Source organism: Prunus mume, linkage group LG7 (genome assembly GCF_029339155.1).
Source record: "Prunus mume cultivar Tortuosa linkage group LG7, ASM2933915v1, whole genome shotgun sequence".
In the NCBI taxonomy this organism is placed as follows: domain Eukaryota; kingdom Viridiplantae; phylum Streptophyta; class Magnoliopsida; order Rosales; family Rosaceae; genus Prunus; species Prunus mume.
Genome location: NC_142704.1, coordinates 15,180,956 through 15,193,337, shown reverse-complemented (window position 1 = coordinate 15,193,337; position 12,382 = coordinate 15,180,956). Strand labels below are relative to the sequence as shown.

Here is a 12,382-nt window from a genome sequence, read left to right as displayed (position 1 = left end):
AAACGCACTAATTTTTGGTGGATCCACATCTTCAAACTTTGTTGACACATTCCAAGATGGCAAGATTAATATTTCCTCAATTGCATTCACCTGATGGTATGCAAAAGTTAATTATCACACCTTATAAATATCCTATTTCTTGTGAAGCTGGATCAAATCAGATAATCAAAATTCAAACATGAGCCCGAGAAACATGTCTAAAATAGTTCCAGTTTTCTTTTTCGTTCTAATGGTCTTTCTCATGTTTCCGGCAACCATGGGAGGCGTAGCCCAAGGATTGAGCATTAAGATGTTCACCATTCTTTCACCAAACTCTTCCATCTTCCCCAAAAACCTCACCCTTTTTGAAAAACACCAAAAACTGACCGAAATATCCAAAGCTCGAGCCCTCGACCTTATCATGACCACCAGCTCATCAGAAACCTTAGTCCCAAACGCCATAAGTTCACCTGTTAAACATGCATACAGTGATTTCTATTACATAGAGATGTACGTTGGCACACCTCCTCAGAAAACCAACTTGGCCTTGGACACCGGTAGCACTCTAACGTGGGTACAATGCGAAGGATGCAAGTCGTGCTTCGAATTGTCAATGCCTAACTTCAGCATCAGGAGATCAACCACTTCCCGGCCCATGCCTGATGATCACCCACTGTGTGTTCCTCCAAACCTTGGTCCTGGAACAAAGGGCCAGAATTGTGTTTATGGGTTGTTCTACTATGATCGCAGTTCCACTTACGGCCCCTTCGGATTTGATACGTTCACATTTTTATCTGAGCAAGGGCAACTAGCTATCCCTAATGTGGCATTTGGGTGGGGACTCTTCAATAAGGTGAACTTCAATGACTATTTTCATGGTCATGATAATCCAATAGGAGGGATTTTGGGGTTAGGCAGGGGTCACCCCACTGGTATTCTACAACAACTAAACCAAATCACCCTTCGAAGATTTTCGTATTGCCTTCCACCACAATTTGAGGCCCAATCATTGCTACATTTTGGTGAGGATGCACAAATTGGAGGTCCCAGTGTTGGTAGCACACCGATTTTGGGCGGTCCAGATGACTATTATTTCACGAAACTGGATGCTATAAGTTTGAATGGACAACGTCTCCAAATCGATCCAAGTTTGTTCATGGCAGGTGGAAAAGGAATGGCAGTGGATTCAGGATCACCATATAGCCATATCGTGGCAGAGGCATTCAAGGTCTTGAAACAAGCTGTGGTGGATTACTTCCACAACATGTATGGATGGCAACCCATGACGCAAAAAAGCAAGACTGGTTTTGATCTTTGCTACCAGAATATCCCTACTGTCTTTACTTCACCATCGGTGACACTTCATTTCGAAGGAGCTGACTTTGTGCTGCATAAACCCACACTCTTCCAGGCCTTTGAACATCACAATGAGTTTTGCATGACCATATTGTCAATGGACCAAAGTGATGGTCTAAACATTCTGGGCGCGGCTCAGCAGGTCAACTATAGGTTCTTGTTCGATGTCGCTGCGCTGAGGTTGTCGTTTTCTCCAGAGAATTGTTGAAGATGGAAGGTTTTAATAAGTTTTGTGTTCATGAAACACCAGCAGAATAGTAACAGTAATAATAATTCAGCATTAGTTTTGTGTTTTGTTCATTAATATATTCTGACTTTTCTCGCAAACTAACATGGATATGCATCCATCTGATTTTATACTCGGAATTTATGATTATAAGAAAGTTCATGGTGCAAGATTGTGCCAATCATTCTTACACACCTTTTGGCAGATTAAGACTATCGTGATGATAACGTGTTACAATAATCTTCGGTCAAATCTAAACTTAGAAAAAGAAAGAAATCAAGGTTTCCCATTACTATCCAGATTTTTGAAAGTTAAAAAGTAATGTGGAAGTTACTAATTTGAAGCATTGGTTCTTTTCAGTTTGGAATGTAACATAAGATCTGTTTGCTGAGTTTCTCCTTGTTTACCATAATCCTAAGCGACATCTTTCTTGACTTTTGTCAACATAAATTAGAATTGAAGACTTTTGTCTTTCTTTGCTGAATGTAAAGAATGATTTAATTCGAACAGGTTTTGATTCTCATTTGAGCAGAAAGCAAGTACTTGAGTTTTCTTTTCTGATCTCTGTTATCTCCTCTGACTCCCTCTTTCTCTTCAATTTAAAAACAAAAATTTGAAAGAAATATTACCAAATTGATCAACCTGAGACCCAGCTAGTTATTTCAATTACTCATGCAACCTTAAGCATAACATACAGAAACTGAGAATTGGGGTCTGATGGAGAATTGGGGTATGATGGTGATGATGAATAATTAAAATTAAGCCAAAAAAAAAAAAAAAAAGAGTTGAACATCTAGTCATTGAGAGATGAATAATTAATTATCCATTGCAATATGTATATTCATGTGTGAGTTATTAGATTATAGAATATTTCTTTACAAAAAGAATTCTATAGACTCGTATCAGTGAGCAGCATGGTACCTCTGTTTCATATGAAGTACCTCTCTGTATTTTCCTGTAGAATCTGCCTAATTATCTTGAGCATAGAAGTCGATGATCTCCTTAAGATTGAGCTTGAACAAAGAAGAACAATCATTATACATCAACCACAGCATATGCTCGAAAAGAATAGCATCAACATCCACAAAAACCTTCCTCCCCTTGCCATTCTCATGATCAATAAAATCCACCATCTTCTTGTCCTTGTTCATCATCTCGATCAAAACCCGAAACGGGTTCTCTTCTAGCACAAAAGGGTCTACCAAGAACTCCCTCTTCTCCTTCCCGACCACCACGGTCACCGGATTCTCCAACCCTCCGAACCCCTCTTCGGTTAAATGCCGGTAGCCGCCTATCCGTGACCCCATGCACCTCTTTTTCAGCATTGCAATTGGCAAGACCAAGCAGGCCATTGGAAAAAGAATTCACACAAAAATGAGCCTTACAATATTTGGGGTATGAGATTATGTATGTGTTTTATTTGCAAATTTTCAAATTTACAATTTGCTTGTGGATTTTGGGTATGTGTTTGTTTTGGTTTTGAGGACAATGAGAACTAGGACGTGCTTATTAATTTGGGAGTTAAGGCAAAGGCATTTACGGGGAAAGTGGTCGACAGACAGGGTATGACTGAATAGGCCAGCCAACGGCTAGAGAGAGAGAGAGAGAGATATAGCTTTTATTTATTTTTATATTTATTTTTGGGATTAATAAAGAGTTATTTTGTATTTATATTTGTATTATATGGTTTTAGTGTGTCGCTTTGCTGGCAAAAGAGCCGTTGGAAGCTTCGCTGGGTAGCAGGAAATTAGGAAATTAGGAAATGGAGTGTGACTGCCGACAGGGGGGTAGTGGGCCCACCCCGCCTGCTGGCTGTTGGCGCGTTCCTGATTGTCACCAAAGGAACCTTAGAGACCGTGGCTGGTGGGTCCATTGAAGAAATGCATGAGGTGGTTGAATGAACTTGAACTTTGAGCTCCATTTCTCACCTAGACTCTGCTAGAATTCATGTCGGGAGGGATATATTAGACCATGAAACAAATATAATTACTATGAAATCGGAATAATAGGAGATAAATGGATGATTTTGTTCTGTTAATGGATAAAAGTATGTTTAGTTTTCTATTAAACAAGTATCAACACATAGGAAAAGGTAAATAACTAAACAAAATATATAGAATAAGCTTTAGAACATCTAGGGTCGACCAATAATCTCACTGGCCGACTCATTCCATAAGCAACATATATATACATATCTAAGTAAAAATTTGAAAGAATAAAAACTATGAGAAGGGCCCGTCTCATTCTGGTCTTTAGGTGGTTACGTCATTATTTGCCCCTTTAACTAAAGTTTGGTGTCTCACATTACCCTTTTATTATATAATTATGATATTTAGGGTCCTTCTAGCAATTTATGTCACGGCCGCGTTAATTTATTTGAAGACATTGTTAGTCAATTTACAATCACTTTCAAACATATCTTTAACAAAACGAGAAATTATGGTCATATTTATTAGTGATATAGTTCTTATGATGCATAAATGTTATACATGTAGCATTCCCCTCCATAAAAATAAAGTGAGATGATGATTAAATCTTAAGGTTAATTTCCCTTGTAAAAAAAAAACAAAACAAAACAAAAGTATTTCTCATAAGTTTCACGGCAACTTCTCTGTTGTTTGGTAGCACCGCTCCTTTGAAAGGGACGGGCTTGAAGTACGTAGGCCCCTATGTGAAAACCGAAGTATCTAAATGCTCACAATAAACAATCATGGATAATGTGCCACCTATTAGCCTGCTGATATTTCAAACGTCGCAATCTTCTTCCTGAGATTTTTGATATTGGTCTTCCTGATAGGAATTGTTCTAATAAACGATGTGCAAATACTACCCATGCTAAATTACTTCATGCTACACTTTATGTGCAAATACCAATTTTTTGCTCCACTCAAAGTTGCATTAGGATACTTACAATACCTTAAGGCCAAAGTTTTTTTTTCATAATTCAATAAGCACTAACAATTTGGTAATCACTTCTCACACCTAAAATCTCTTCGTCGCTACAAAAATAACTACAAAATTAATAATTAAGTTTGAATTCTAACCCTCTAAACCCTCGCTCCCGGAACGACAAAAATTCTGGGCGGCGAAAACGGCATCAAGCCTCCAGCCACTTGCCTCACCACTACACATGCTCAAACAGATCAAATCTTGATGTAAATTAAAAACATTTCAGGTAACAATTCACATCCGGTCCTGAACTGGATGAAAATACTGGGGGCAGAGATTCCAGGATATGAAACACGAGAATACAATGTGCCAACTGAAACTGTGAGAGAGCGAACCTGTAATAAGATTCCACTCAAGCCTATTCAAGACTGCGATGAAATTTTATATTCGTAAAACAAGTTTACATATTAAGTCAGATACTCCTAGCAGGGAAACAAAGAAAAATGAAAAATAGAAAGAACGATAAAATATTTTAAATGCAATTTAACTCATGAGAACCTAACGGACAGGCGGCATATTCTCAGCTATCAACAATAGCCCATGTTTTAATCATATTTAGAGAGAGAAAGGGAAAGTGTGAACTACCTTGAAAGCAAAAAATAAAACAAAAACTCAACCTAGAACTAAAATAATCCCCTGTGAGTTGTCCCCCCACACCCCCCTTCTCCCTATCCACTAGGCAGAATAATGCAGTCAATACCCGAATGCGCTGTACTGGTAACCCGGAAGCATTTTCCACTTCACTGTTGAGCTTGACCCCATAGTTGGTACATCTGCATATTATGAATGGGTTGACTAGGATTATTGTAGAGCACAGGTCCCCTGTTGAGAGGGCTACTACCATTCTCATCAGATGACTCACTTGAGGCTCCTTGAGAGGAGGGGCTGGCCGCCGTCATCGGTGCACCAAAATTCAACATTTGAGATGGTGGTGGAGAAGAAGGCCCGGATTTTAGGAAGTTGGAGTTGGATTTTTTCCCATCAGCAATAAAACTACCCACAATGACCTGGCAGTGCATTAAAATTGAGTTAAATGCAAAGGCTATATATGCATTTAATGAATTTTCGGCTGTCAAACAGTCAACAGGATATGTTTATTTCCCTGGATATCCTTTTACAACTGCAGAAGATGAACATAGTCATAATTTCATAACTGATCTGAGCAAATAGTAGCAGAGTGATACCTGTACCGGTGATGCTGCCACCAGCATGCCTGCAACTCCACCACCCAAAACTTGGCCATCAGACCCTGCCAAGGATACACTCAAACCACCACTTCTGCTGCGGTTCCCATTATTTTCAGAAAACAAGTACGAACCTGACAACGAAATAATCTCAAATCGACCCTGCAAAGAAAAATACATAGATAATATAAGCACAAAAGATATCGACAATAGAAATAAAGAACTAAACATGAAAAAGATCATCCAGGTTTATATAAGTTTGTCAAATAACACCAGAAATGAATCACATGACTATGTAACATTGAGTGCTCAAACAAATTTGTGCATTCGTTGGACAAAGATCAACACTGGAAAGAGTAGAACACATTACCAATGCCTCAGTTAATGTGTAAGTGGAGTGGGCATGAAAGTGAGTGAGTGATTGTGCATGTGAGAAAGGAGAGGGGGACTGATGTGCATGTGAGTGTGTGTAAGAGAGAGAGAGAGAGAGAGAGAGAGAGAGATCTGCTTAAGCAAACTTCAATAAGAATGTCATCGCTCAATAACAAAGACTACTTAAATTTACAGTAGCTCCAATTTTACAAAATAGAAGTACTCACTCTATTAAAAGAACGAATTTTGGATGTATAGAAGAAGGTTTGAAGGTTCTGAGATTCGGTTGCATATGCTTAACCTTCAAATTGTGAGATTGCCCGTATACCACATCTATTCATTTGTTTCTACTTTTTCAATTGTTTGGATGGTTATTCCATATGCATTTGTTTCATCAGCCTTGTTAGTCATCAACAGAAAACTCTACAATGTTTCCTTACTTCATGATTTCATGGCCTCAAGTTTCCTAATTCAATTGCGTTCATGTAATTTACTGACTGCATGCAAAATTGAAACTTATTTAATTATGGATGCTCTTCGAGTTCAATTATCATACCATTAAAAAAACCAACAAAATTGAGATTCCTGGAATAATATTGGTCCATATAAGGAATCACATCTCCTACGCAAAAAACAGATCAAACTTAAGTGCTGTAGCACAGACTGTCAGGTCTTTAATGCTACATAATGCTGAATAAAATGTTATTTGAGAATCCAAATAGCATAATAAATTATGCTAAACGGCATGGAAATTCCATTGTGGAGTAATATAATCTAAATGGTTAGACTAAACTAAACAAAAAGCACCCAGCCTCAACCCACCCCCAAATATACACGCGAGAGAGAGAGAGAGATCATCATAGTATCGAGACAATAAACAGCAGCCATACTAATGTTCTCCAAGAAAATCATTTGCAGAAACAAAACAAAATAATATTTTCACAAAACACAAATCAGATTATATAGATGTTGACTGAAATTGAAAATGTTATATCTGTATCCTCAATTTCTGTAAAATGAGGATATCCAGTGCAAGCTAATGTAGGTGTGGGATAGCACTACAACCTTCAAATGATGAAAACATAGCATACTTAAGAGGAAACCAACAGAGAAATATGAAGTATTTTCAAGGTGAGAAAACTTTGTGCACCATGCTTCTGATATAAATTTCTGCTCCCAATATACTTTTATAATTAAGGAATTTTATTGCTTCTGGACCAGACATTTAGAACTGATTGCTTAAAACCCATGTAGCACTTAGTATTATTTTGATAGGAAACAAGACTTTATTAACAAAAGAAATTGTAAGATACAAACAGACTTGTGCTTCTCGCAAAATAATGCCACACATGTAGCTGGAATCACCGAGCTAGAGCTCAATATGAACCAACCATGTCAGTCGGTTTCAGGGACAATTTGCCAGATTTGGGTTTGAGTAAATTGGTCCATTTTTTGTCTGTCTTGCGAAACATGCATATCCACCATAATTACCAGAAAATGTCACAATAAAAGCTTAAGAAAGAGAGCTGGCAGTGGTAACTGTGGGATCCCTATTAACAGACAATTTATATCTAACCTTTCAAAACCAGTAAAGGTAGTGCAAACATCTGGAACATTGTTTCCATGTGCCTTGATATCACCTTGAATAAAATTTACTTACTAGAAAAAGAGAGTATTTAACTCAGAATATTTAACTCATTATACATTAAAGGACCCCACATAAAATGTCTTATAACTATGAATGCAAAGTACTCAATCTAGAGGGAAGGTCGTAAATTTGACTACAAAGTACTCAATGTAGAGGAGAAAAGGTTGTAAATTTGGGTTTTCATTACTCCACAGTAATAAATTCAAAATGAATGACATTTTCTTACAGCATGACCCATTTTTATATGGACAAACAACAGCTTTTCTATATGGTACAAAAAAAATTTGTATTTGTAAAATCGAGAAGAGGAAGGTAATATCATAACTATACACAAGTTTGTAGGTTTTTGCATCTGTTATCCTGAGTCCTCATCAAACTCATTTCTGGTTCTGTAATATTGCAGTAAGTACATATAGAACCACATCCATGTTCCAACATCCATACCAACATATTTGTTATAAAAATATCAAAGTACCTCATATGTGACAGTACCACCAGACATTGCTGGCTGGCGAAGGGTAACATTGCAGATGGCCCCATTTGCAGAGAGAATACAAACCGTACGCGGTCCTTGTTGTGAAAAGGACATAACCTTTGCTGCAATATCCTGCAAACCACAAGGACACACAAATAAGAAGGCAGACCATAATTGGATGAAAATATCGAATATCATTATTATCTATGCATTAAATTGAAATTGGGATAAAAGATGCACAAGAACTGAAAATGAGAACATAGTCCTGGACACTTATATAACATAAAACAATGCATAATAAAGAAATGCTATTTTTCAATTTGAATTAATCACCATGGTCAACTACGCCACTGTTCTAGTGGATAAAGCCCCACTCGTCACACAGAAACAAATAAATAAAAAGTTATTGACAAAAGGATGCAAAAAAATTCTTCTCTTAGGATTCTGCTATATATATTATTCTAAATTCGCAATTGATCAATATCTAACATCTACAAGTAATCCTCACATATTCCAATGACGCAGATCAATGGAGAGGTGTATTTTGAGGAATAATTATCCAATGAAAGCAAACATAATGTATTTCCTGCGAAATACCAAAAATATCAATACTTAAGACCCCCAATGATAACAACCAGAAGAAATTCAAGAAAATAAAATATTCCTTATAATACTCAAAGGTAACAAAAAATCTACATAAGTACATACAGGTGGTATCTTCATTTGGTAAACAACAAACAGGATAATGTGACACAACCATTTACAACAAACCCATCAAATAAGTTTCATTCCTTATAACAAAAAGTTGAAAGATCTGGTATATCAGACATCACACAAAGATGGAAAAAAAAACAGCAAAAGTGCATTTTAAATATTAGGGCACCCTTTATTTTGGCTGATATATGCTTTTTATTAATAAATTTTCATTTTATGATGATGGCAAAAACTAAAGAATTGACATGATTGCTGAATGTCGTACCAAAATAAGGGAAATACACAAACATTCTTAAAAGAAATTAATTAATATATTTCATATATCTTCATCTTGGAATCAGAACACAATACAAGTATTTACACCATTGTTAAACTACAGACGAATTATTTTCACACCCTCAAAGTCATAACATCAGAATTACAGTTCTGGTTCACACAACTTTAAATAAAATTAAAGGCCATCCTTTATTGCACTAAATAACATTCTTTATTAAGGAATCTCCTAATAACAATGAGAAGTTCCTTGCAAGAACTGCAATTAGACTCACTTCATTAACTACAATTTACTCTTAACATCAAGAAAGTCACATACCTCGCCGGCTTGCACCATAATAACATGAGGCGTGAACCCAACCCCACCAGCTCCTGCACAGCACACAAGCAAACACCAATCACCGGAATGTACATCAATAAACTACAAATTCACACCAAATTTTGTTATGGCACTGAGAATATCAATTACCCAAAGCGTCCAACTGCTTCTTGCCCGAACCGGGGGGCCTCCCTCGGTTCTTCTTGGCCGGGGGGTCCGAAGACATTGTGCCACTCGACTCCCCGTGGGGCCCAGCAACGGCTGTTGAAGCCGTCGAGGGCATCTGCGTGGGAGCCAATCCCAACGCAATGTTGCCGTCGGGTGAGTACTTTCTGGGCCGCCCGCGTTTCTTCTTCGCCGCCGAAGCCGAAGAAGAGTCGATGCTGAACCCTCCGCCGCTGCCGCAGGGCCTCAGCGACCCGTCGTACGGACTGGGGCTCAGAGAATCCATCTGCGGCTTCGATGTGGGCTGCTGCTGCTGCTGCTGCTGAGGCACGGCATTGAACGGGAACCGGGCCTGGTTAGGGCCGCCCATCATGGGACCCGAATTGGGGTTTAGGTTGCTGTTGGGCATGGACGTTTGGTAGGAAGGCGGACCCACCATCATGTTCTGCTGCTGAGGAGGCGGCGGCGGCTGCTGCTGCTGCTGCGGAACTTCCCGCGAATCCATTTGCGGGGGATCAAGAAGGAGAGAACTGATTTCGCGTAATGGGGTGTTTGGATTCCGGGAAAATGTACTGAGAGAGTTGAGACCTACTTTGTTTCACACAGAGAGAGAGAGAGAGAGAGAGAGAGAGGTGGAATTAAAAATCTAGCGGAGAAAAAGCGTTTGATTTTAAAGTAGGGTTTAGATTTTTTAGGGTTTTAGTATATTATTAGGGCTTTTATAATAAAAGGAGTTTCGCTAATTTATGCCCATGGCCGCTGTTGCGGATCTATTTTATGGTTGCTACGTGGCAGGGAATTACGGTACTAATGAAACACCTTTCTGTTATTTCTTATTTCTTTTTTTTGAGTTGGGGACGGAGGCCCAAAAGAACAAAGCAAGATTAAGGCAATTACCTTTGGGCCGACCTAGCCCACAGATATCCGCAGTCAAAATGGAGGGGACTTTTTTGTAGAAATATCACATGAACTTTTTTTTTTTTGGGGTCAAATTATATCACTTGAACTTATATCTCAGTTTCAATTTGTCACTTAAAAGAAAATTTTAAGAGAAATGTAATTTTAATTTTTCAAAATCCATTATTTGTCTTCTGACTTTAGCACAATCCAATTTTTCATCCATTTTTAAGGGTATTTTAGTCTTTCTATTTTCTACGAAAAAAAAAAGATACCTCTCTCTTCCTTTCTCCACCACCCTAACCGCATCCGCACCCAAAACACATTGCATAGGACCCCTTATCCCCCTCTAATCTCTATGTCTTTAAGCATGCATAATTTTTTTTATGGTGTTCATTGAACATGTCTAAAGTTTTCAAAAAGAAAAAAGAAGAAGAAGAAGGTGGACTCGGTTTGGGTGGAGGGTAAATGTTCCACGGTAGAGAAAGAAGTAGGAAGGAGAAAAGGGAAGGGGAATGGATTTCAAGGTGAGTGGAGTTGGTTGGAGCCGCTGGTGGCGCATAGGGGATGGGGGAATGTGAGAAATGAATTTTTTTTTTCAATTTTAATTGTTTAAAAGATATACCATTTTTTATATAATGATTTTTCCATTTTTTAAAATACCCTTGAAAATTGAAAGACTAAAATACCCTTAAATAGATGGAAAATTGGATGGTGTTAAAGTCATATGAAAAATAATGGATTTTCAAAAATTAAAGTGACATTTGTCTTAAATTTTTCTTTAAGGTGACAAATTGAAACTAATGTATAAGTTCAAGTGACATTACACTACTACAAAAATAGAAATAGACGACTGGGAAAAACCGTCGTCTTTTTCTTTTGAAAACCGTCATTAAATCAACCGTCATCTTTTGAATGTAAAACTACAACGATGATTCACCGTCGTCTATTATTTGTAAAGACGACGCTTTTACTCCAAATTGTTGTCTATTAATTATAAAGACGACGGTTTTTCTGAAAGAACCGTTGTCTATTAGATCTAAAGACGACAATTTGTCTAATAGAACAATTGTTTATTATATCCAAAGATGTCGGTTTATAATAAAAGCATCGTTAATATCAGTAAACACTACTACTAAAAAAACAAAATAGACGACAGTAATCCACCGTCGTTGTTATGCTTTGAAAACCGTCGTTAAATTGACCGCCACCTTTTGGAGTATCAAACTACAATGGCTTTAACGAATATTTTCACTCAAAATTAATTTTTTTCATAAAAGATTCAATAGTTATTACATAGTCAACCAATACGTACTTCCTACGTATAATTAGAAATAATGGAGCTCACAAATTCAACTAATTTGATCTTATCTACTTTCTTTTTTCCTTTTTTTTCCTTTTTCTCCCTTTTCTTTCTTTCTTCCTCTTCTTTCCTTTCTGTTTCTTCTTCCTTGCCATACCACTTTTTTAGTTTTTTTCTTTCTTCCTCCTCTCCGCTTTTTTCTTACTACAAGAAAAAACCTTTTCTACTACCAAATGTTCTGCAACCAACTATAATTTGGTCTCCAAAAATATGTATGCACGACAAAACTAAGATAGTTGGTAGCCAAATATTTTGTCCATAGGTATGCTTGTGGTAAGACTTCACTCAATTGAGTAGTGACCAAAAATTATTAAAGGGTGACAAGCTGTTTTGGTGGCTCGGAGAGAACTTCACGACCTAACGCGAGCTTGGTAGCCATTTTGTCAATGTTGGGGGCGCAAAAATGAAAAATGAGACGGAATGGAAATATTTTGCCGCTCCAAAGGGAAATTTGTGCCTAAA

The 12,382-nt window shown here is 37.6% G+C and overlaps 3 protein-coding genes across 3 annotated transcripts; 1 reads left to right on the top strand and 2 right to left on the bottom strand.

The window, feature by feature from the left end:
• Window positions 1–256: 256 nt before the first annotated feature.
• LOC103336905 (aspartic proteinase nepenthesin-1-like) lies at window positions 257–1,543 on the top strand. Its single transcript, XM_008240040.2, has one exon. The coding sequence runs from the start codon at window positions 257–259 to the stop codon at window positions 1,541–1,543; it is 1,287 nt and encodes a 428-aa protein (XP_008238262.2).
• Window positions 1,544–2,361: 818 nt separating this feature from the next.
• LOC103336904 (uncharacterized) lies at window positions 2,362–3,161 on the bottom strand. The gene has a single exon (XM_008240039.3). It carries the CDS (start codon window positions 2,911–2,913, stop codon window positions 2,530–2,532), a length of 384 nt encoding a protein of 127 aa, XP_008238261.1. The 5' UTR covers window positions 2,914–3,161; the 3' UTR covers window positions 2,362–2,529.
• A 1,710-nt stretch (window positions 3,162–4,871) lies between these two features.
• On the bottom strand, window positions 4,872–10,314 carry LOC103336903 (AT hook motif DNA-binding family protein). Its single transcript, XM_008240038.3, has 5 exons — window positions 9,646–10,314; window positions 9,496–9,548; window positions 8,190–8,321; window positions 5,695–5,856; window positions 4,872–5,517 (listed from the first exon to the last, which is right to left on the bottom strand). Exons 1-5 carry the CDS (start codon window positions 10,163–10,165, stop codon window positions 5,251–5,253), a joined length of 1,134 nt encoding a protein of 377 aa, XP_008238260.2. The 5' UTR covers window positions 10,166–10,314; the 3' UTR covers window positions 4,872–5,250.
• Window positions 10,315–12,382: the final 2,068 nt, after the last annotated feature.

Bases quoted from the DNA above. Each gene is read 5' to 3' on its own strand.
- LOC103336905 (XM_008240040.2), top strand. From the start codon at position 257: ATGGGAGGCGTAGCCCAAGGATTGAGCATTAAGATGTTCACCATTCTT.
- LOC103336903 (XM_008240038.3), bottom strand. From the start codon at position 10,165: ATGGATTCGCGGGAAGTTCCGCAGCAGCAGCAGCAGCCGCCGCCGCCT. The intron at 5,857-8,189 runs GTACTTTGATAT...TTTTCTTTGCAG, and splicing joins GTGGTACTGTCACATATGAG to GGTCGATTTGAGATTATTTC. The intron at 5,518-5,694 runs GTATCACTCTGC...ATGCACTGCCAG, and splicing joins TGGCAGCATCACCGGTACAG to GTCATTGTGGGTAGTTTTAT.
- LOC103336904 (XM_008240039.3), bottom strand. From the start codon at position 2,913: ATGGCCTGCTTGGTCTTGCCAATTGCAATGCTGAAAAAGAGGTGCATG.